This window comes from Bufo bufo, chromosome 2 (genome assembly GCF_905171765.1).
Source record: "Bufo bufo chromosome 2, aBufBuf1.1, whole genome shotgun sequence".
In the NCBI taxonomy this organism is placed as follows: domain Eukaryota; kingdom Metazoa; phylum Chordata; class Amphibia; order Anura; family Bufonidae; genus Bufo; species Bufo bufo.
Genome location: NC_053390.1, coordinates 686726180 through 686752537, shown reverse-complemented (window position 1 = coordinate 686752537; position 26358 = coordinate 686726180). Strand labels below are relative to the sequence as shown.

General features: G+C 42.7%; 1 protein-coding gene across 1 annotated transcript in view; it reads right to left on the bottom strand.

Moving 5' to 3' along the window:
- GALNTL6 (polypeptide N-acetylgalactosaminyltransferase like 6) overlaps positions 1–26358 on the bottom strand; it is a 1828331-nt gene that overhangs the window by 108258 nt on the left and 1693715 nt on the right. The window contains exon 9 of the mRNA XM_040419898.1: positions 19749–19865. Coding sequence (XP_040275832.1) covers positions 19749–19865 — 117 coding nt within the window. The remainder of the gene's footprint in view (positions 1–19748; positions 19866–26358) is intronic.

The following is a 26358-nucleotide window of genomic DNA, read 5'->3' as shown; positions in this document are numbered from 1 at the left end:
ATTCTAGGGGCTCTACGGGCCTGTCTGCGCGGTGGCTGCGACGGGGTAACTAGTGCACGTGCCACCGTACCAGCTTCAACTGCCCTTCTGGTGCTCGCCACGTCACCATGTTGTACGGCAGTGCTGGTACTAGGTCCAGGAAGGGCTGCGCTGCTGGTGTATGCCTCACCACGTGATCCGGCAGCGACAGCCCCACTCTGCTGCTCTTGAAGCGGATCCTGCATAACCTGTGGTCTAGCGACACGGGGCCGGGTACGCCTGGTGCTGCCAGGGACCTCCACCTCCTCGTCCGAACTTTGGGTCAGAGAGCCACTGCTTTCCACAGGTTCATATTCTGACCCGCTAGATTCGTCAGATGAGGGTTCCCACTCCTCATCCGACTGGGTCAGAATCCTGTAGGCCTCTTCATAAGAATACCCCCTGTTTGACATTTTGGACTACTAAATTTAGGGGTATTCCCTGAGACTACCCAAGAAAAAAAGCAAGCCTGTCTTACAAAGGGGAGGCTAGCGAAGTACCGGAGGCCGCTGCGGTTGATAAAAAATATCAAAACTGATTTTTTTATCGCCGCAGTGCGTGTAAAGTGAATGTGCAGTGATCAAAAAACAAATTTTTTTTTGTCACTGCGGTGGGGCGGGCGTGGGTGAACGCACGTGTGGGCGACCGATCAGGCCTGATCGGGCAAACACTGCGTTTTGAGTGGAGGGCGAACTAAAGTGACACTAATACAATTATAGATCTGACCGTGATCAGTTTTGATCACTTACAGATACTATAAAAGTACAAATGCTGATTAGCGATACGCTAAACAGCGAATAAAAGTGACTGCGGTGCGGTGGGCTGGGCGCTAACTGACGCTAACTACCTAACCAAGGGGCCTAAACTATCCCTAAAACCTAACAGCCAATACTAGTGGAAAAAAAAAGTGACAGTTTACACTGATCACTTTTTGTCTTTCACTAAGTGATTGACAGGGGGCGATCAAGGGGTTAATTAGGATGATGGGGGTGATGGAAGGTGATCAGGGGCTAAGGTGTAGTGTTGGTGGGTACTCACAGTGATCTCTGCTTCTCTGCTGGATCCAACCGACGAAAAGGACCAGCAGAGAAGCAGAGAAGCCATATAACAGATCATATTTACTAATATGATCTGTTATCTGGCTTCTGATTTGATTTTTTGAAAATCGCCAGCCTGCCAGCCAATGATCGTTGCTGGCAGGCTGGTGATGAAATACTTCTTTAACTTTTGCCGGCCCGCGATGCGCATGCGCGGGCCGGCAATGCACGAAATCTCGCGTCTCGCGAGAGGACGCACCGGCGCGTCCACCCAGAACAACAGGACCGCCGCAAAGACGCAATCCTGCGTACGGCGGTCCTGAGGAGGTTAATCTAAAGGTATCTATTGCCAGAAGAATACATTATGTACACTATTTGAAACTAGTCTGCTTTCGGTCATATAGGTAATTTTGTCTTTAAGTTATTTGATGATTATGTTTATCCACTGCTTCTATAAAATGCAGTTTTATACTTTGGGTATGCCCAAAAAATTGCATATATATATTATTATACATAAGCTCTATGTAGTCGCATAGAAACATAGATTTTTTTTTTATCTTCAATATATTAACTGTAGTCATTGACTGCTAATTTTGAACTATAAACTTAGCAGTAAGGTTGGATGGTGATAAAACAAGTAACCAAAATAAATATGTCTCCAAAACACACGCGAGTAATATTCTTATGACTATCAGTTAATACCCAGAGTAACCGCCGTATGCAGCAAGGACAGCAGCTAGATGGGCTGAGAGTGACCTAAGGTGCTGGTAAGTTATCATGGGTATCTGGAGCCATACTGACTGCAGTGCATACCACAGGTGCATGGGAGAGGATCCATACAGCGAACATGATGGTTGAGGTGGTCCCAGATACTCATTGTCACGGCGGACAGTATCTCAGATATACAGACAACCAAAAAAACAAGTGTCTAGGCGAGATGCTGGGGAATGGTCACCTCCTAGCATATCCCTGACTTGTGTCCCTACGCTGCTAAGCCCACATTCAGACCTTGATGGTAGGAATAATGTGTCCTCGTGCCTGGACTGCAAACACCCTAGAATCCCTGAGATGGTGAAAGGGGAGAAGGGGCAGAAGACACACAAACAGCCTAGACCGCAAATAACAAAAACAGAAACCAAACTTATCTGAGCTGGAACAGACAATCCTTCCTTCCTTGAATCCAAGGCCAGACTGAATTCTATAACCCGCGTGGCCCTCTGGGAGAGAAGGCAATTTAAGCCAATGGCCCCACCCAGAGCACCTGAAAGAAGGCGGATCCAGCATGATTCCAAAACAAAACAAATGGTTAGACACGTGCTGCCAATCTGACAGACCTCCGCACACCGTCCGAGCAGGGCATGACACTCATATTGGTTCAGGTCTGGGGAATTAGGTGGCCAGGTTAGTACTTGGAAGTCTTGGTCATGCTCTTCCAATCAAGGTCAGACATTTCTAGCCATGTGACAGCTCATATTTTTCCCATCCACCCCATGGAGAACAATCAACATCTATGGGTGTCCATGATCTGCAAGGATGGATTCATACCCAAATCAGGTAAGAACACATTCCACATGGATGAGTGGGTCCAGAGAATGCCATGAAAACATTTGTGAGAAAATAACACTGCCGCCACCAGCTTGTGTTCTTCCAGCAATGGTTGAAGGGTGTCTGTTCTCTGATGTTTCTTGCGCAACAAGCCAACATCCATCCGTTCAATGATGCAGAAAACATAATTCGTTTGAGAAGGCAACCTTTTGCAAATCAGTGAAGGTCTGATGCCTTGAAAATTGACGCTTTTTCTGCCAAGGCAACAGAGGTGCAGTGACCATCCATCTGCTTTGGAGCCCCATAAGCTGTAGGGTTCACTGAATGTTTGTTTTAGACATACGTCTGGTAGCCCCTGGTTCATTTTGGAGGTAAGCTGCTCCACTGTAGTGTGCTGGTCTGCCCTTGCACACCCTCGTAGCTGACATTCAACTCTTACAATGACATGTGGTGCTCTGCAGTTTCTATGTCACTTATTCGCAATGGTGCCATTTGTCTACTCACAATACACCCTCACCAAAACAGCACGAGAACAGTTAACAAACTGCGCAGTTTCAGAAACACTGAAACTCTTTGCACAAAAGCCAATAATCATCCCTGTTTGAAACTCTGATAAATCGCCCCTTTTACCCAACACACCAACAAGGAATATGTGTGCAGACAACCTATCACACCTTATATACCCGCTAAGCCAGCTCACGACACATGACTTCCTTCATGAACTATGTGCTGCCAATGCTGAGATTAGGAAATGGTCATAATAATGAGACTCGACTATGTATAAGACATCTTGTTATTGTTATTTTTCTGGAGAGCCAATTTAATTATACTATTTAGTTGAATTCTGCGAACATATATAAAATAGGTATACCTAAACAATATCTGTCTGTCACTGATGCTAATACTGTGAGCAGAGATGAGACACTGGAAGGTGGTTTATGTCAGGGACTGCCATCTGGTGGCAGAAACTTATAGTGCAGTGTGTTTCTAAAATAGGTATATTTTGAATGGATATAACTTGTTAAAAATTATAAGTTGGTACCAGTTTCTAGACTAATGTTAATTCAGCATGATCCCTTACAACTATATAAATTACCAGATACAGTAATTTTGTCTTCAAGTAAGTCTAGTTTCACACTAGCGGTAAATTCTTCCGGTGGGCTGTTCTGGCTGAGGAACAGCCTGCTGGAAGACATCATATCCAGCATAGTTGGATTCTACTGGACCGCACTGGAGTCCACTGACTATAATGAGACTCGCTGAGGATTCCTGTTTCCAGCATTAGTGCTGAGATTTGGCAGGACAAAAACTGAATCCCAGCACTCAGCCTGGAAACATGCCGGATCCCCACCAGATCCCATTGTAGTAAATAGGGTCTGGTGGTGCTCTGGCCTTTTCCGGCTATGACAGATACAATGTCTTCCGACAGGCTATTCCTATGACAGAACAGCCTGTCGACAGAATTTACCGCTAGTGTGAAGTCTAAACGTTTTTCCATATAAATTCAGTAAATTAATACTAGCATTTGTAGTGGTAGTAGTTATTGCGTAATACAGTGTTTCCGTTTTCACAATGGCCATAAAGCATGCATAAAAAGATAAAAGTTCTTGTTTTCAGCTTGTGCTATGAACTTAGGGGCAGGGACATCAGTCATTTTATTATCATTAGAGGGGAGGATTACAATGAAATCAAGCACCTCTGTTAAAAGCTTTGATGTAGTTAACATAGGAATACACCAATTTTGTGGTTTACTTATATCTACAGAAAATCTCTGCAGATGCATATTTATCATTTAAGACAGTATTTGAGATGGGACTAATTTGAAACAGGCGGTCTATTGGGAGCGAGATTTACTAAGAGTCGCACCTTATTGATAAATTTGTTGCAAATATAGACATCTTTTCCACTGTGCACCTATAAAAAGTGTCCAAATTAGACCACATCACTTCTCAGTGTCAGGCAGAGGTGTCTAGAGCCCGCCAGTAAAATTTTATTTTGGGAACCCACCATACAGATACATGCAAATATTACCGGCTCACACAGCAGCAGACGCTACAAGATGATTGATTATGGAGTCCCTGCAACAATTTCGAGAGGGCAGGTCTGTGGGAAAGGAGGATACTGTCTGTCTTGCCTCTGTACCTATAAGTCATCTCAGCAACATGAATGTGTCTACAATAATGAACATAGGCTGGTTGAGGTGCTGTACACTGTCTATCTATAAGTAGTTACTGTGTTATGTGGCACCTGTGCAGGGGGAGTGGAAGACAAGTAGTGATGAGCGGCAGTAGTAATATTCGAATTCGCGAATATTTTGTAGAATATTCGGCGAATATTCGTTATATAGTACAATTTTTTTTACTTGAAAAATCGACAAGGTAATGATCGCGTAGTATGCGAATTTTCGTAATGCAGATTTTTCAATTGACGAGCAAAAAACATGATTCCTCCTTGCTTCTTGTTTGTGGGCCAATGAGTCATAGCACTATATCGAATATATTAGTTTTTTCGAATATTCGTAATATTCTAAAACAAGAATATATAGCAATACAGCCAATATTAGAAAAAAACGAATGTAGAGCAATTTAGCCAATATAGTGCTATAATCTTTTTTTTTTAATAGTTGTAATTTTTTTCCAATCTGAACTTCAGATGAGAAAAAAATTACAACTATTAGACAAAGAAGATTGTAGCACAAAATTAGCTAAATTGCTCTATATTAGTTTTTTTTTTTTTTATATTCGCTATATTGCTATATATTCTTGTTTTAGAATATTACAAATATTAGAAAAAACTAATATATTCATTTTTTCGAATATTCGTAATATTCTAAAACAAGAATATATAGCAATACAGCCAATATTTGAAAAAAAAAAAAAAAAAGAATGTAGAGCAATTTAGCTAATATAGTGCTATAATCTTTTTTTTTTTATAGTTGTAATTTTTTTCCAATCTGAACTTCAGATGAGAAAAAAATTACAACTATTAGACAAAGAAGATTATAGCACTATATTAGCTAAATTGCTCTACATTTGTTTGTTTTTTTATATTCGCTATATTGCTATATATTCTTGTTTTAGAATATTTGAAAATGAATATATTCGATATAGTGATATATATTAGTTTTTTAGAATATTCATAATTTTTCCTATTTAAAGTCATGATTCATCCCTGCTTCTTGCTTGTGGGCCAATGAGTCATTGGCCCACAAGCAAGAAGCAGGGAGGAATCCTGTTTTTACTCGGCAATTAAAAAATTTGCAATAAAAAAACTCGAATATTCAAAATTACGAATATATATCACTATATTCAAAATATTCGCGAATTTTCGAATTACCTATATCCGCGATAAAAATTCGAAATTCGAATATTCGTGATCAACACTAAAGACGAGGGGCCCACCTTGCTCAGGGGCCCATGGGAGGATTCAACTGTACCCGTGTGGGTCAGTCAGTGCCGGTCACTTCTACACAGATATGTCACATTATGGAGCTGATCCACAGCATAAGGCTGATCTCTTAGCTGAGTTTATTGCTGCAAAGAGTGGAAGCCAAGAAAACTGTGCCACAACATCAAATTCGAACACTCCAGCCATTCCAGCTCTTTTGGGAGCTGAACAGGGTTGCATGCGAGGAGGGAGTTGCTTGGGTAAAGGGGGCCAGTCACATAATTTGCTGGGGGATCATTGTCCGAAGACGTCCGTGCTATTAAAATATAAAAATATTTATCCCATATGGTGTAATGGAAAAAAATTTAAATGGCCTATTCACAATTTTTTCATCGCTTCACGTACCCCAAAAATTTTAATAAAGTATGATCAAAGAGTCGCACACACTCCAAAATGGTATCAGTAAAAACTACAGATCGTCCGCAAAAAATTAGCCCCCACACAGCCTGGTAGACATAACTATTAAAAAGAGTCAGAATATGGCGATGTAAAAAAAATATTTATTTTTGTTCAAAGGTTTGATTGATTAATTTTTAGGTATTAAAAGACAAAAAATAAATGTGATATTTTTGTAATCATACTGACCCAAAAACTTAAGGGCAAAGGTCAGTTTTCCTGCATAGGGAACGCCATAGGGAAAAACCCGTAAAACTGTGGTGGAATCGCATTTTTCCCGCTTCCCACTACATTGTATGCCAGGTTAAATGGGGGCATTAGAATGCACAACTTTTCCTGCAAAAAAACAGGCCCACATATGGCTATATGAACAGAAAAATAAAAAGGTCATGGCTCCGTGAAGACAGGCAACAAAAATGAAAATGCAAAAACTACAAAACCTCCGGTATTCAAAGGGATAATATACTACCATCTTACAAACTAGCATTGTGGCCACACAGCCAAGAAAGCTGTATTTTAGACCAACTGTCAAAATTATGCCTGGGTAGGAGCTGGTGTGAGATGCAACTTTTTTGTGACATTTAGAAAGTCGCAGAACATAAATGAGTCATATTCCTGGTCTAATCTGATGTTTCTGTCTAGAAAATAGACCTCAAGATGAATAGGTGAAGAGACCAAAAAGTTGTAAAAATACACTTTGCTGCATTTTTTGAGGAAAAACCAGGCGTACTTGATAAATGTCCAGTTTATAGGTTTAAAAAGTAAAAAAAAATGTGTGCTTTCGTTTTGCTGTCTCTTGCTAACAACAAATGAATAAATGAATAAACAATGCGATAACCAATCTATTTTAAACTGTCCTAATGTTAACAAGATCATATTCAAAAGATTGTCATTCTTAGAAAACCAGATTTTTTTTTTTTTTGCCATATGTCCCTCATTTTCATTAATTTTCTTACTTTTGTGTACTGTCAAACCATCAATTATTTAATTAAGTGCCAAGTTTCCAATATCAGAATTTCCATGGACAATTTTGCATTTCCTTATGTGGTTAATACTCTAGCCACAGAAAAGACTTCCTTCATTTGTTGTTTAATGCTTCCATCTAGTGGACATATATTATATGACATTTAGAGAGGTTTTTTTTCCCATATAGATAGTACAGTTTTTACAAAGAAAAAATGTGGGTGATTGAGTCAGCACAACCCTGTATGCAGGTGCACATCGCTATGGCAAAATACATATACAAACGCAAAATACAAATGCAATAGCACTCTACATCCAGCATTCCTCCATGCTGGATGAGGCATTGGTGTACATTTTGGCCAAAGCGTAATAAGCCACTCACCACGTCAAGGTCGCCTCCATGGAGTGGTCCCTAACACTAGTTCCTACCTGTTTATGGGCCATGACAGCCACACAAAGTCCAGGGAATGCAGGTATATACCAATGCCTCATCCAGCATAGAGGCAGGGCAGAATGCTGGTTGCAGAGTGCTATTGCATTTGTATTTTGCGTTTGTATATGTATTTCGCCATAGCGATGTGCACCTGCATACAGGGTTGTGCTGACTCAATCACCCACATTTTTTCTTTGTAGTATATATTGGAGGCGTGGCGATCTCCATGCAGTCATGCACACCTGACCAGTCAATCTGTCCTGGAGGCTTGTTTTAAAGTCAGTATAAAACTGAGTCTGCATATATAGCACCTACCAGTAGCCATTTGGCTCCAGGAGAAGTATATAGTGGGCTCAGCATGCATGTTTGTACTTGCATCCCTGGATCCGATGAAAGCTGTAATGGCACCGGACGGGGTTAAAAGCAGAGTGTGCCTGGCGTGCATGCTGCACCTGCATTCCCTGGACTTTGTGTGGCTGTCATGGCCCATAAACAGGTAGGAACTAGTGTTAGGGACCACTCCATGGAGGCGACCTTGACGTGGTGAGTGGCTTATTACGCTTTGGCCAAAATGTACACCAATGCCTCATCCAGCATAGAGGCAGGGCAGAATGCTGGTTGCAGAGTGCTATTGCATTTGTATTTTGAGTTTTTACAAAGAGACAGTAGCAAGCCATGTATAAAGTATCATAAAAGACAGAACTGGAGAGAAATATATACAGTTTACATGCCAGTTCACCTATGTGACTTGTGTTTCTTTTTTAACTTAAAAACTGGCAGTCCAGAACGTTTTTAAAACATGACATCATTAGGGCAGGTTCGCATTTGCGTTATAACGGAACCTATAACGGAATTCCATAACACAGTTATAATGGAATATAATGGAAATTTAGACGAAGTGCAAACAGAAGCCTTTAAGAGTTACTGTAAGTAGTGGGAGCAGCATTAACATATTACATTACGAATCCAAAGCCAGGTTTGTGGATGCGCTCCACAATCGTTATTGAACCCGGGTTCAGATTTGTGATGTAATGCATGCATAAGATTACTCTGTAGTCTCGAGCTACCCAGCGCCATCTTGGAAGAGCCTCATCAGACGCCATACATTATATGCATCTACAGAGCTTAGGGATTCATTAGCGATATGACTTCGCTTATCACTATCATTAGCCAACCATTGCACCCTGCCCTAAGGTATGATGAGATAGCTGACACATGACAAATCAGGAAAGTAGGATTTAAGCATGGGAGATAAGAGAAAACAGCAAATGAGTATGGATCCGGCGGGCTTTTCCATTGTCAGAACAGCCTGCTGGACAAACCTAACTCTAGTGTGAAAGTAGCCTAAAAAAAGGTGCTATAAAATTCTGGTAAAATCAGATTGTGAAAAGTGTTGAGCGAATCGAACGCCACAAAGTGGAATTTGATCCATATTTCAGGGAAAATTTGATACGCCGCAAAGCCGAATTTCTTCAAGCTTTTTGGTAACGAATCAATTTTCCCTGAATGGTGGTAAAAAATAATACTTACCTCCAGGACCATTTTTACAGCTGGGCGAGGGGTGCGACCACACGGGGCGCATCACTCAGGACAGAAGAGGGGGGCGCCGTCAGCAGGGCCCAGCACCGGATGGGGGCCCTTTCTGTCCGGAGGCAGCAGGAGTGGAGATGAGCGCTTCCATTGTGGAAGCGCTCATCTCCATATTCATCTGTATCGCCGTCCTCAGGACAGCGATGCAGATGAATGGTGCGGAGGAGCAGGGGAGAGGCGTCTCCCTTGCCCGTTCCTCTGACAGACTACAGGTCTAGTGCCTGTAGCCTATCAGAGGCCGATGCAGGTTATCGTGACGTCATTGCACCGCCTGAGCCGTACAGCGCGGGACACAAGCCGGAAGAGGCCTGCATCGTATCACTGACAGCAGCATAAGGTAAGTATATGTGTTTATTGTTTTTATTATTTATAGTATACTGTGGCAAGAAGGTGGGTGGAGACCCTTTATACTGGCACAATATGGAGGGTTACTATGGAGAAGATTGGAAGCACTATTGGGGCCACTATGGAGAAGAGGGGAAGCACTATGGGGGCCCTATATACTGCCACAATATGGGGGAGGGGCTAAATGGAGAAGAGGGTAAGCACTATGTGGGCTCTATATACTGCCAAAATATGGGGGGGGCACTATGGAGAAGAGGGGGAAGCACTATGGGGGCCACTATGGAGAAAAGGGGAAGCACTATGGGGGCCCTATATACTGGCACATTATGGGGGGCACTATGGGGGCCTATATACTGGCACATTATTGGGGGCACTAGGGATAAGAGGGAAATAATAGCATTCTTAATACAGAATGCTTACTAAAATGTTGATTTAGGGGTTAAAAAATAAAAAAAAATAACTCACCTTATCCAAAAGGACCTTTGATGACGTAATCGTGCTCACCACGTGGTGAGCGCGGTGACGTCAGTGCAGGTCCTGATGAATGAAGATAGAATATCCTTCTATCTTCATTCAGCAGGATCTGCGCTGACGTCACCGCGCTCACCACGGTATTATTTTCATTTATAACCATGTTATAAGAGAAAATAATAAAATTAATAGAACACCTAACCCAAAACCGAGCTTCAGTGAAAAAGTCCAGGTTCGGGTCTGGGTACCACATTCAGTTTTTTCTCACGCGCGTGAAAAATGCATTGCACTCGCGCAGAAAAAAACGGAACATCGGAACTCAATCACAGTCAAAACTGACTGCAATTGCCTGCCTACTCGCGCGGTTTTCCCTCAATGCACACACGACGCATCCGGAGCAAATCCGGGACGCCCGTGTGAAAGAGGCCTAATTGTGAACAATTTAAGCGAATTGTGCTTTCAAAAGGAGCACATGGTCAAGGTTTTAATCGAAAAATTAATCATATATTAATTATTTATGTATTTCAGTTGTTTCTTTCATAGGTTGCATATTGCCGCAAATCACTGGAATTCATAAGCCACAACCTATGAAAAATGCTTCCTACAATAAAGTGTGGAGAGATATATACTAAACTATATGAAATGGGTAAAGGGGTTTTCTAGAAGTAAAAAATTTATGACTTATCAATATCAAAGTATATTGGATTGTGACGGCTCACCTGTTTGTTATATATGGGGCGGGTGCTCCAACTGATAGACACACCCAGTCTATAAAGTACAGAATAAATATAAAATGTAAGTTAGTTGTGCACACCTTATATGGAAGTATATTTGTATATCCAAACAAGACTTTCCTCGTATATAACGTTCAATATTTATTATACATATATACAATCTCTTGAGTGTCTGTATATCATTACCGATACTTAAAATATTATTCACTATACAGTGGTCACAGAGTATATATTATTATTATATTCCTTCCAATGGCATTATATTAATAAAATATGTGGATATCCACGTGAATTAATAAGTGCAAAAATGTATACCTTGTAAGTGAAATGTAATGATAAAAATAAAAATATTATAGATATAAATCTGACTACAACAGGGTAAGTGCTACGATAAAACTGTGAATAAAATGGTGATGGAAGTATTCCTTTCTGATGGTATTCCTTTCTGACAATAATTCAAAGTACAGCAATATATAGAGACGTATAAGAGAACAGCATAAAATAAAACATTATTATACAGTACAGTATTAAAAATTCTATATAAAATGCAATATTAAAAGGTTCAATATTATTATAATGTAAAATACAGAACCGCAATCTGTTATATTTTATCCAAAATTAACAATAATCTCACTGTGTGACGTGAGCCTGGATATTTGTATCCTATCCAGCACTTGATCAGAGATTGTATGCTGTCTGGTACCGTTAAGGTTATAGTTTTTCCCGCAAGGTGAAAATGCAGAGGGCACCTTATGATGTGCAAATAGTATTTCTATTTTTTCTAACGGGCTATTACAAGCGATATAACACTACCAAGTTACTTATGTCAGGAGCGAAATCCGGAGACAACCAACTGTGAGTAAGCGATATAATACTCTCACTATCTCCAACGCATGAATGTTGATAGCAAGTCGGCCGACAAATGGGAATCATATAATCATAAAATAGATTCCACATCTATACGATATTGTTATTGGAGAAAGAAATACTATTTGCACATCATAAGGTGCCCTCTGCATTTTCACCTTGCGGGAAAAACTATAACCTTAACGGTACCAGACAGCATACAATCTCTGATCAAGTGCTGGATAGGATACAAATATCCAGGCTCACGTCACACAGTGAGATTATTGTTAATGTTGGATAAAATATAACAGATTGCGTTTCTGTATTTTACATTATACTAATATTGAACCTTTTAATATTGCATTTTATATAGAATTTTTAATACTGTACTGTATAATATTAATGTTTTATTTTATGCTGTTCTCTTATACGTCTCTATATATTGCTGTACTTTGAATTATTGTCAGAAAGGAATACCATCAGAAAGGAATACTTCCATCACCATTTTTTTCACCATTTTATCGTAGCACTTACCCTGTTGTAGTCAGATTTATATCTGTAATATTTTTATTTTTATCATTAGATTTCACTTACAAGGTATACATTTTTGCACTTATTAATTCACGTGGATATCCACATATTTTATTAATATAATACCATTGGAAGGAATATAATAATAATATATACTCTGTGACCACTGTATAGTGAATAATATTTTAAGTATCGGTAATGATATATACAATCTCTTGAGTGTCTGTATATGTATAATAAATATTGAACGTTATATACGAGGAAAGTCTTGTGTGGATATTCAAATATACTTCCATATAAGGTGTGCACAACTAACTTACATTTTATACTTATCAATATCAGATTGATGAGGGTCTGATTGTTGGCACCCCTACTCATCAACTTTGCAGAGACTGCTGACCTTGACGCTTCATAGTGACCAAGCAAACTGTCACGGAAGGTATGTCAGCAGGGAAATAACCAAACACAGGGAAAACAAACAGAACAATAGACTAGGCCAAAAAGCTAGGGAGAAAGGGTCACCTCTTAGCGATCCCTGAAGCTTTCCCTATACTGCTGTGCACATGTGCATACCTTTATGGTGGATATGCACATGCCTACGTCTGTATACCCTGGGAAAACCCTGAGCAGAAGGGAAGGGCGAAGAGGCGACCTGCTTCCTCAAGCAGGAGGAAGCAAGCAAGCAACTCCCTAGAGGCCTAGACAAAAGACAACATGGGAAGAAACAGAGAGGACTTATCTTGAGCTGAGCTAGAGCAGACAATCCACAACACATCCAAAGCCAACAGGAATGAACTATAACCTGCACAGGCCACTGGGAGAAGGAGGAATAAATATCCTCGCTAACAATCAACCCAGTACACCTGAGGGAAGGTGGATCCAGCTCAGCTCAAACCAAAACAAAGAGTCAAACATGTGCAGCCAGCCTGGCAGATCTCCGCACATTCCCAGGGCAAGGCGTGACAGTACCCCCCCTTCTACGGGTGACCGCCGGACACCCCGGACCAACTTTCTCTGGGTGTGCCCTGTGAAAGGCCTTCACCAGGCGGCTAGCACTAACATCAGAAGCCAGAATCCATACTCTTTCCTCTGGACCGTATCCCTTCCAGTGCACTAGGTACTGGAGGGAACCCCGAAGAACACGTCAGTCGAGAATGCTAGATATCTCAAACTCTAAATTGCCATCCACCAGGACAGGAGGAGGTGGCAATGGAGATGGTTCCACAGGTTCCACATATTTCTTCAGTAAGGACCTGTGAAACACATTATGGATCTTCCAGGTCTGCGGAAGGTATGTCTGCAGGGAAATAACCAAGCACAGGGAAAAAAAACAGAACAATAGACTAGGCCCAAAAGATAGGGAGAAAGGGTCACCTCCTAGCGATCCCTGAAGCTTTCCCTATACTGCTGTGCACATGTGCATACCCTTATGGTGGATGGATTTATCTTGAGCTGAGCTACAGCAGACAATCCACAACACATCCAAAGCCCACAGGAATGAACTATAACCTGCACAGGCCACTTGGAGAAGGAGGAATAAATAGCCTCGCTAACAATCAACCCAGTACACCTGAGGGAAGGTGGATCCAGCTCAACTCAAACCAAAACAAAGAGAAGAGTCAAACATGTGCAGACAGCCAGGCAGATCTCTGCATATTCACAGGGCAAGGAGTGACAGAAACTCGCTTCAGGATGAATTACTTTGTCACAAACCACATTTCTTTGCATGTAGCAGGCACAAAGACGGGGAACAAGCCGCCCCAAGTTGTTGATCCCCTCAGATGCCGTGTTAATCACTGATCGCGGTATCTAAGATTAAGGCCTCATGCACACGACCGTTGTTTGGGTCCGCATCCGAGCCGCAGTTTTGGTGGCTCGGATGTGGACCCATTCACTTCAATGGGGCCGCAAAAGATGCGCACAGCACTCCGTGTGCTGTCCGCATCCGTGGCTCCGTTCCGCGGCCCCGCTAAAAAAATATAACATGTCCTATTCTTGTCCGCGCTTTGCGGACAAGAATAGGCATTTATATTGCCGGCGCCTTTTCCTTTCCGCAAATTGCGGAAGGCAACACGGGCGGCTTCCATTTTTTTGTAGATCCGCGGTTTGCGGACCGCAAAAAACGGCACGGTCGTGTGCATGAGGCCTAACATTGAGGTGAATATGTTTTTTTTTCCCGCCATTTCAGGGAAAATTGATTCATTACCACGAAACACGAGGAAATTTGACTTTGCAGCAAATTGATTGAAATTTCAGGAAAAATATGATTTGCTGCAAAGCCAAATTTCCTCGTGTTTCGTGGTAATGAATCCATTTTCCCTGAAATGGCAGGATTCACTCAACAGTAGATATGATGTCACAGACTGAAAAGGATGCTGCAGAGCTCCCTGCACCTTCTTCTAATAGCTGTTTAGCAAGAGTGAGATTGGGACCCCCATCAATCTGATAATTGATGACCTATTCTGAGGATGGTTCATCATTACGTAATGCCGGGAAAATTACTTTAACTCATCAAAAGGAAAAAAACTAAGAAAAGCAATTTCTAGGTCAGCTATTTACAACTAAATTCTATTCATTTGAGTGGGTCTAAGCTGCAGAACAGTTATATGACTGATGGAGCGTACTCAAACACCATGGTCCTTTCCAACAGCTGATCAACAAGGATGCAGAGAGTGAGATCCCATAGATCAGATATTGAGGAACTATCCTGAGTTTATCACTACTTAATGCCCAGAAAATGCCTTTAACCACTAACTGACCATCCATTAACTATATGTGTCTGAAGTTTAAATATATGCAAATGAGCCTCTAATAACAATGGGACCATTACTGTTACACCTAGAGGCTCTGCCACATTCTCTGTTTTTTGATTGACAGGGCCAGGCAGGCTTGGACTGGTCCACAGGGGTACAGGTGAATCCCCCGGTGGGCCCCTGATTATGGTGGGCCACTAGTCCCCCAACCCCTTCACAAGTGGCACATAACACAGTAGTCTTACTGCAATACATACATACAGTGAGGAACAGAAGTATTTGAACACCCTACGATTTTGCAAGTTCTTCCACTTAGAAATCATGGAGGGGTCTGAAATTCACATTGTAGGTGCATTCCCACAGACAAAAAAAAATAAAAAAATAAGAAAATCACATTGTATGATTTTAAAAGAATTTGTCTTACACTGCTGAACATTTGAACACCTAAACAAATCTGTGTTAATATTTGGTACAGAAGCCTTTGTTTGCAATTACAGAGGTCAAACGTTTCCTGTAGTTCTTGACCAGGTTTGCACACACTGCAACAGGGATCTTGGCCCACTCCTCCACACAGATCTCCTCTAGATCTGTCAGGTTTCAGGGCTGTCGCTGAGCAACACAGGGTTTCAGCTCCCTCCAAAGATGTTTTATTAGATTTAGGTCTAGAGACTGGCTAGGCCACTCCAGAACCTTGATATGCTTCTTAGGGAGCCACTCCTTGGTTATCCTGGCTTTGTGCTTAGGGTCGTTGTCATGTTGGAAGACCCAGCCACGACCCATCTTCAATGCTCTGACTGAGGGAAGGAGGTCGTTGCTCAAAATCTCACAATAAATGGCCCCATTCATCCTCTCCTTAATACAGTGCAGTCGTCCTGTGCCCTTCGCAGAAAAGCATCCCCAAAGCATGATGTTACCACATCCATGCTTCACAGTAGGGATGGTGTTCTTGGGATACAACTCATCCTTCTTTTTCCTTCAAATACAGGGAGTGCAGAATTATTAGGCAAGTTGTATTTTTGAGGATTAATTTTATTATTGAACAACAACCATGTTCTCAATGAACCCAAAAAACTAATTAATATCAAAGCTGAATATTTTTGGAAGTAGTTTTTAGTTTGTTTTTAGTTTTAGCTATTTTAGGGGGATATCTGTGTGTGCAGGTGACTATTACTGTGCATAATTATTAGGCAACTTAACAAAAAACAAATATATACCCATTTCAATTATTTATTTTTACCAGTGAAACCAATATAACATCTCAACATTCACAAATATAAATTTCTGACATTCAAAAACAAAACAAAAACAAATCAGTGACCAATATAGCCACCTTTCTTTGCAAGGACACTCAAAAGCCTGCCATCCATGGATTCTGTCAGTGTTTTGATCTGTTCACCATCAACATTGCGTGCAGCAGCAACCACAGCCTCCCAGACACTGTTCAGAGAGGTGTACTGTTTTCCCTCCTTGTAAATCTCACATTTGATGATGGACCACAGGTTCTCAATGGGGTTCAGATCAGATGAACAAGGAGACCATGTCATTAGATTTTCTTCTTTTATACCCTTTCTTGCCAGCCACGCTGTGGAGTACTTGGACGCGTGTGATGGAGCATTGTCCTGCATGAAAATCATGTTTTTCTTGAAGGATGCAGACTTCTTCCTGTACCACTGCTTGAAGAAGGTGTCTTCCAGAAACTGGCAGTAGGACTGGGAGTTGAGCTTGACTCCATCCTCAACCCGAAAAGGCCCCACAAGCTCATCTTTGATGATACCAGCCCAAACCAGTACTCCACCTCCACCTTGCTGGCGTCTGAGTCGGACTGGAGCTCTCTGCCCTTTACCAATCCAGTTACGGGCCCATCCATCTGGCCCATCAAGACTCACTCTCATTTCATCAGTCCATAAAACCTTAGAAAAATCAGTTTTGAGATATTTCTTGGCCCAGTCTTGACGTTTCAGCTTGTGTGTCTTGTTCAGTGGTGGTCGTCTTTCAGCCTTTCTTACCTTGGCCATGTCTCTGAGTATTGCACACCTTGTGCTTTTGGGCACTCCAGTGATGTTGCAGCTCTGAAATATGGCCAAACTGGTGGCAAGTGGCATCTTGGCAGCTGCACGCTTGACTTTTCGCAGTTCATGGGCAGTTATTTTGCGCCTTGGTTTTTCAACACGCTTCTTGCGACCCTGTTGACTATTTTGAATGAAACGCTTGATTGTTCGATGATCACGCTTCAGAATGTTTGCAATTTTAAGAGTGCTGCATCCCTCTGCAAGATATCTCACTATTTTTGACTTTTCTGAGCCTGTCAAGTCCTTCTTTTGACCCATTTTGCCAAAGGAAAGGAAGTTGCCTAATAATTATGCACACCTAATATAGGGTGTTGATGTCATTAGACCACACCCCTTCTCATTACAGAGATGCACATCACCTAATATGCTTAATTGGTAGTAGGCTTTCGAGCCTATACAGCTTGGAGTAAGACAACATGCATAAAGAGGATGATGTGGTCAAAATACTCATTTGCCTAATAATTTTGCACTCCCTGTATGACGAGTGAAGTTTAGACCAAAAATTTCTACTTTGGTCTCATCTGACCACATAACTTTCTCTCATGCCTCCTCTGGATCATCCAGATGGTCATTGGCAAACTTCAGACGAGCCTGGACATGTGATGACTTGAGCAGGGGAACCTTCCGTGCAATGCATGATTTGAAACCATGACGGCGTAGTGTTCTACCGACGTTGACCTTTGAAACTGTGGTCCCAGCTTTCTTCATGTCATTGACCAGCTCCTCCCTTGTAGTTCTGGGCTGATTCCTCGCCTTTCTTATCATCAGTGATACCCCACGAGGTGAGATCTTGCATGGAGCCCCAGTCCGAGGCAGACTGACAGTCGTCTTTAGCCTCTTCCATTTTCTAACAATTGCTCCAACAGTTGATCTATTTTCACCAAGCTGCTTGGCAATTGCCCCGAAGCCCTTTCCAGCCTTGTGGAGGTCCACAATTCTGTCTCTGTAGAGGTGGACTTTTTAAAGGCACAGTAACAGGTCTTTAAGAGCCAGAATTCATGCTGTTTCTCAGGTGTCCAAATACTTATGTTCAGCTGTGCAAGACAAATAAATTATTTAAAAATCATACAATGTGATTTCCTGAATTTTTTCTTTTTATTCTGTCTCTCAGAGTGGGAATGCACCTACAATGTGAATTTCAGACCCCTCCATGATTCCAAAGTGGGAGAACTTGCAAAATCGCAGGGTGTTTGCATATATTAAAACATAATTTTCTTTGTGAGCACATATGAACATGGGACCAACACAGATGCCTTTAGCTGCCAAGCGCACATGTAACAGGTCAGCCAGTTGCATAGGTACAAATCTGCTGACAGATGCCCTTTAAGTGGTTAAGTTATTAAAAAGAAACAAAATGAGAAAAACAATTCTGTATATCTGAGGTCATGTTATTTACCACAAAATTAAAATTTCTAGCTTGCTTAATACTTTTTGTGAAGGATTATTAAGTAAAACTATTTTTTTATGATGACCATTTCGCCCCATACACACATTTTTATTACATGCATTGCGACACCTGAAAGAATGGAAAATGCTTTTTTTTGCAGCATCATCAAAATGTATTTCTTCCTTTACATAATTTCCCATTGTTTGAGCTACTTACCCATGGATTGTCGTACACAGGATTGATTTCTGTTGTAATGCATTCCTATAAATGTATGCAAGCATTTGCAGTTTCATAAGGCAGTATGTACCTTTTTGCACCATCTGCATAAAAACATTGTTGCCTGTCTATATGTAGTATGTAGGATTATACTGTATATTTGAACTGTAACTTTCCATATACCACACATAATTATTAGAAATACATATGTAATAAAGTCAACGAGGAGGTTCCATATTGTGCACGGTCATGCTAATGGCTTTAGGGGTTATCCCATCTTTTAAAGTCTGCCTAATTGTGTCGTTTTTGACACCAGTATCAACTTACCCAATAGAAGTTATTAGAGATTCGTCCTCCCTTCTTATATATTTGACCTTCTTTTGTAGCCTTATTGGCGGTCGTTATAGGTTATGGCCACCCCAGCAAAATCGGAGCATTGGCCGCGCTTGCGCGCTATCCTCTTCTTTTTTTTTACGCAGCCCGACCTGACTCTTGGGCTTGCGCATTTTCGCGCCTGCGTGGTGGATTCCTTTCGTTCGTCCTTTGTGTTTTTTTTGCAGAGAACTCTCTGCACCTGCGTGCTTGTTAGTTCTCCTGTGCTTGTAGCTGCGGCGGCTGAGCGAATGATTTCCTGCTCACACGGGAGCGCGCACGCCAAGCAAGGAGGCGGAGTCAGTAGATCAGAAGACCGCTAATCCTGCTGTCAGTCAATAGAAATGTAAACGCCCCCTGACTGAGCAGTTTCTCGAACATGAGAGAGAAGCCACGGCATGGAAATGAGAAGGTGGGATAACCCCTTTAATGCTTGAGTCTTTGAAATTCTGGAAATTCCAGCGTTACCAGATTAAAGTTGTCTACTAGATTACATTTTCTTTTTACCATTTCAGTATTTTTGAACAATTGGACATTGGCATAGTGAATTGCTATAAAAATGTTCAAAGAAAAAACTATTTCTGTTGTACATTACCTGTTCATGTGACCAAGTCCTTTCAGAACCATCCTTAACACAAGTTTCAACTCTCAGTTCTGTGCCTGTTGCTCCATGTTTGCTGTCAATGCAAAGATTGGATGCCACATTTCTCATCTGTTAATGAAAATATAAACCACAATGATTTTGAATAAATAAGAGATATCAAAGGCATCTATTATGGAGCCTGTACACATTGTATGAGTGCCACTTAGCCACCACACATGTATTATCGCTAATTGCTGTATTACAGCTTATTGCTGGTTTCAAGTTGCTAGTATAGGTGCAGCATGGCAATTAGTAGTAATCCATGTGTGGTTACTGCTGCTCTCATGCAATGGGTATGGGTACCCTTAGGAATGGCCAGTTGTGGTTGCTTTACTGCCATGTAGACAAACCAATAAACAATTACCCAAGAACACAACAGCAGGCAAAATGTTTAGGAACAGTTTTCTGTATCATACAGAGGAGTTCTGCCTCACCTTAACTCTTGGCTGGACATGTCCTGATATGTGTATCACAAGATGTCCAGCTTTTATTCCCTTCCTGACATCTGATGTATATTTATGGTAGAAATCGGGTCTCCAAGGATGGCAGGCACTCAGGAGCTAAGCGGGCACCATAGCCGATGCATGCATGTTATTTTAAAGCCCCTTTACACTGCCAGCCGAAGCTGATAATTGTTGGAAAGGAAGCGTTCCTTCCAGACAATCGCCTGCTCATCAGTGAAGGGGACCGTAGCATTTACATGCAGTGATCGCCTTCACGGTATGGGGAGAAGCAAATGCTAATGCCATTGCTTGTCCCCATACAGAAACATTGTTTGTGGACAGTAGATTGATTAGACTCCATGATAGCGTGATAAGACACCATGATCTGCTGCCCACAAATGATAATTTAGGTGACCGCACCAACTATTTTATTACCAAACGAATGAGTGCTTTGCACCTTTAAACTGGCCTATTATCTCTAACGAATGTGAGTATGAACGTTCGTAAGTGATAATCTGCCCAAATATTGGGCAGTGTAAAGGGGTCAGTGTAAAGGCCAGTACTTGTGATTGAAGACAACTGTGATCACGAAAATGTAACCCATCAGATGCTCTGGTCAATTGCAACCAAAGACTGAATGGTCCCCAAGCCTGCCATTATTCCTATTGAGTCCTGCCTGTTATCATTGAGTGTATAATCACTCAGGCTGGGTTCACACTTGAGCGTTTTACAGCGCGTTCAAACGCGCTGTAAAACGCTCAACACATGAAAACCAATGCTTCCCTATGGCCCTGGTTCTCACTTGAGCGTTTTACAGCGCTGAAAAACGCGCTGTAAAACGCCCTACGCTCAAACAAGTACTTGAGCTTCTTTGGGGCGTTTTACAGCGCGTTTGTGGCCATAGGACATTGCAGTCAATCACACAAACGCGCGTCAAACGCGCGTTTACTATTGCAAAAAACGCGCGTCAAAAACGCGCGTCAAAAACGCGCGTTAAACGCGCATATCAAAGACGCTCAGGTCTGAACCCAGCCTTAAATAAAAAATCAGATTAAAGCCTGAGTCATTCAGACTCCCTAATGAAAAATCGTTCAATTATACTTATTGCTAATTGTTGGCCTGGATAGATCCAGGCTGCTGCTTAGCAACCAAGGACACCGGCCACAAGACAAGACAATGCATGCTCTTCAGGAGCAGAAAATAACATGCTGTTTAAATCATCTTTTAGGGAAAACATGTATTTTTTAAATTGCTGATATATTTTTTATTTTTTTTCGTTTTACTCACTATGCCAAAAGAAAAAAGTGAATGATATAGTTTTTACTATAGTAGCAGCAATAGTAGTAGCTCAGTTTTCAGCTGTTCTGTGCAGGCTAGGGTAGGTCAGCAGAAGCAACTTTTTTATCAATGACAGGATTACAATGACAGATGACAGCTCTACTGTACAGCCTCTTGTAACGAATGTGTGCGCCCCGTGGCCGTGCTGCGGCCTGCAAATTGTGGGCCGCAATACACGAACACTAACCGTGGGGCAACTGCAGCGGATCGCGGACCCATTCACTTTAATGGGTCCGCGATCCACCCGTTCCGCAAACAGATAGGACAAGTTCTATCTTTTTGCGGAACCGAAGTACGGGACAAAACCCCACTAAAGCACTCCGTAGTGCTTCCATAGGGTACCGATCCATGCTTCCGTTCCGCGCTATTCCACATCTCCGGATTTGCGGACCCATTCAAGTGAATGGGTCCGCATCCGTGATGCAGAATGCCCATGGAATGGTGCCCGTGTATTGCAGATACGCAAATGCGGTCCGCAATACGGCCACGGAGAGCACACGTTCATGTGAAAGAGGTCTTCTACAGAGGGCTCTATTCATACCATGCCCAGACTATACAGCTATGGAATACTTTTTTAAGCATATGCAGTAAAAGAGATGCATTTTTGTGTATGCTCAGGGTCTCTTTAATATTCCCTTTCTCTTTTCTCTTTACAGGAGATTATTTTTTTTACAAGGATCCAAAACAGATATATGCAATAGCATATGTCAGCATAAAAGTAAACCCATCCTAACACAGCAATTTTCATTTTCTTCATTTTTGGTTTTCACTCCTCCCATTCCTGGAGCTGTAATTTTATTTTTTTTTTTTTCTGTTCAAATAGCAATATGAGCATACATGTCATAGTTTTATTCCGGCCGCCTCTCAGCATTATAGTCAATGGGGCAGGAGCTGACCTCCGGCAACACGCGTGCACTCGCAGCATCACGGATCCGGCAGGCTGTTCACCCGCTGGAACAGCCTGCCGGAGAAGGCTGCCGCTAGTGTTAAAGTAGCCTTAGGCGCTAAGCATGCTCAATATGTAACAGGTAGAGATAAGCAAAGTTTTGAAAAATTTGATTCGGCAGCTTCACTGAAGTTTGCCAAGAATCTAGTATACCCAGCCCAATCTGACTAATCATATCCTTCCCACTTGAAGGCCTAATCTGAGTGTGAAGGCTTGGAAGTTAAACTGCAGGGAGAGTGCAAGGGGGGTGTAGGAGATGGCTGAACTACAGACTCTGCTACAATTTATCACTGTGTAAATACCTGTGTAGTGCACCAATATTGAAATAGGAGGGGAGGGTGGCAGCAGCAATGGCAGTAACATTGACAATGGTGGTCCAATGACTAAGTGAGGAGGGTGGCAGCTGCAGCAGTGGCAATAACAGTGACAATAGTGGCTAAATGACAGAATGGGGAGGGTGGAAGCCACAGCAGTTGCAGTAACAGTGACAATAATGGCCCCATGACAGAGTGGGGAAGGTGGCAGTAACAGTGACAATAGTGGCCCCTTGACAGAGAGAGGAGGGCGGGGGGCAGAATAAGAGGCACACAGCACAATGGCAGTTCAGAGTAGTAGCAGAACCCAACAGCAGCAGTGTGATAGCAAGGACCAGTGGTCTGCATATCCTAGTAAAAATGTAACAAGTACATATCAGTAGGCCAAGAAGCCCCTTTGTAGGAAGGCAGTAGAGGCAGCAGGCAAGTGGTATCAGGTGGGTGGCAGCAGCATGTGGCCAGAACTAATAACCAATTTTGCTAAATATTCTGGTGTGCCAGCACACTACAGTATGATTATTAGTGGCAGAGTGATCTATTCTGTTGCTTCAGCCACCAGTGTCTGGAAATCCTGGTTGATCCACGCCTGATTCATCTTTATGAAGGTTAGTCTCTCAACATTTTGGGAAGAAAGGTGAGTTCTCTTAGGGGTAACTATGCCTCCTGCCACACTGAACACCCGCTCTGATACCACACTACTGGTTGGGCAGGAAAGCATTGCCATGACAAACTCGGACAGTTTTGGCCACACTTTAAGCTTGCATGCCCAGTAGTCCAAGGGATCTTGAATTAAGGGTGACAGGGTGCAGTCCAAGTATGCCACCACCTGCTGGTTGAGGTTCTGCTGCAGGTCACACTGCTGCTGCTGGGTGGCTTCTTCAGAAGGTGGATGAAGAAAAACGCTCATCAGAGACTCCAGGCTTAAGTTGCTGCTTATGGAGCTGGTGCTGCTCCTGCCCCCTCCTCACCCAAACCAATAATGGCAGTGGAGCATGAGCACAGAATATCCCCGCAGTCAGACCTTTCTGAGGATGGGAGATGGCACTCGTAGGCAGCGACCAACCGATTACACAGCATGTCTCTATAGTAGTCAATTTTTTTCATTCCTCTCAGAAGGTCTTAAAAATGTCCCTGTTTTTAACTGGTAGCGAGGGTCTAACAATGTGGATAGCCAGTAGTCTTCCCTCTTCCCAGGGGTGTAGCTATAAGGAAAGCAGGGGAAGTGGCTGCTTTGGGGCCTGAACTCAGTAGGGGTGCATCTAGAATAAGGATTAAAAGATTTCTTTGTCAGGGCCCCCTCAACTGTATTATACAATGACATTATATACAGTGACACTGCAGGAAATGGATGGAGTGGTTGCCTAACCTGGTCTGAGAATGCGATCTAGCGACTAGCCACAGGAGTAGGGTTGCATGGGAGGGGTGTTGTGAAGAAGTTTTGGGGGAAGGGGAGGGCCCCATTCACAAATTTGCTGTGGGGCCCAGTCACTTCTAGTTACACCACTGCCTCTGCCAAATCCTGTCACTACACAAACAAGAAAGCATGCATCTTTTGCGCAGAGGGCCTCCCTGCCTCCATCTCTACTGCACACTGTTAAGGTCTGTCGGGGTCATCTGTGTCATCTTCATCTTAGCCCTCCAGCTCCTCCTGCTCCTTCTGCTCCTCTCATGTCTCTTAGGAATATAAACCACCAAATTGTGGTCTGCTGACCGAGGAAGATGGCTGCATGAGTCCTGAGCTCCTGCGCTAGACAAGCGACAAAGCTAAAACACACAACCTGATTTTACTTCATCCTCACCTGCTTAGCCTAATAACCCGTCTAAATGATGAACAGAGGCAATCGGTCGATCCGGAAGCAAGGAAAGCTTGACTTCTGCTTTGAAAGGGGTAAAGAGCAAGATGGTGCCGCATCCCCTTCATCCACCCGCTCATCGAGCTTGTGCCCTCAAGCCTCACTGCAGGGAACGGTAAGCCATATGAATCCTTCCCAGAGCTGCCACCATCCTATCCCAAAGTCTTCTTCGATTACGGTATCTCAAGAAGCCCTCCTCTTCTCCGCCTACACCACGCTGGTCATCACCAGGCAGTTCTCAGTCTGCGAGCCCTGCGAAGCAGAGACCCAGATTGCATCCACAGACAGCACATGCAGCGGAGGTAAGAGATCATGTCCCCTTCCTATATGAATTTCCCACCACAGACCAACCTGCGTCTGGTAACCTTATCAAAGAAATGCTGGTCCTCTTTAGTCACTCTATGCACCAGGAGCTCACAGCATTGATAACTCCCTTGCAGTCTTCCATTACTGAAGTAGATAAACGGCTGTCACATGTTGAGACAAAAATGGGGGACTTTGCTAAGTCCCATTACCAGCTCATAGATGCACACAATGACTTGGCCTCAGAAATAGAACACCTGAAATCCAAAGTGGTAGACCTGTAGGATCGGTCCCACCGAAATAATGTAAAGTTCAGGGGAATCACGGAGGACATCCACCCCAAACATCTATGCACCTTTATTCAAGACCTCATGAAACTTCTCATTCCTGATATCTCAGAGCATGACCTTATTATAGATAGAGTCCATAGAGTGGCGCGCCGAAAACACCTCTCAGAATCTAAACCTCTAGATGTTCTGGCCAGGGTGCACTTTTTCCATGTTAAGGAATCACTGATGATGGCCGCCAGAAAGAGAGGCACCGTTCCAGCCGCTTATGATGGGGTTAAAATGTTTGCTAACCTCTCAGCTTCTACCTTGCAACAGCGGCGCTCAATGACCCCCTTTTCCACCGCATTGAGGGATCATAACATACCCTACCGCTGGGGGGTTCCGGCGAAAGTACTAATACATCATAGGGGTACTTTACATGCTATTTGCTCCTTAGAAGCTGGAAAGCGCCTTCTCCACTCCTGGAACATCTCTACGCCGGACCCCCGTGCGACCACTGACTCTCCACCTCGACATGTCTCTTCCGAGTGGCAGGAGGTGACAGCGAAGCTTAAATCCAACTATTGAGGATTTGTGTTCCAGTTATGCTAATTTTAAAAATATGGGCGCAATGCAGCCTTCCCTAGGTCCAAAACCGCTCATTATGCCCATTCTGAGTAGCCTGCCGGCCAGACAGGCTATTTTTTCTTTGTTTGACTTTTTGTTTTTTCTATTGTTGTTATCTCTGCATAGGTTATGTTGGTTTCCTCAAGGGCTCAAGATGGATCTGCTACTGGGGTCTCGGACGAGACGCCATTCAATTGGGGCTGTGTTATAGTTTCCCCCATGCCATTCCAGGTATGCTGTTCTAAGCCTCCCTGTTTCCTTACAATGGTTCTTACAATAGCTTCCTCGAATGTTAAGGGATTAAATTGTCCCTTTAAGAGATCGATGATGTGGAAGGAAACTAAAGTGGTAAAATGCAATATCTTTTGTGCCGCTGAAACGCATCTCTTGAAGGCAGATAGCCATAGAATTCGCCACCCCCAATTCCCTCTTATTTTCCAATCACACTACTGAAAGAAACAGAGAAGAG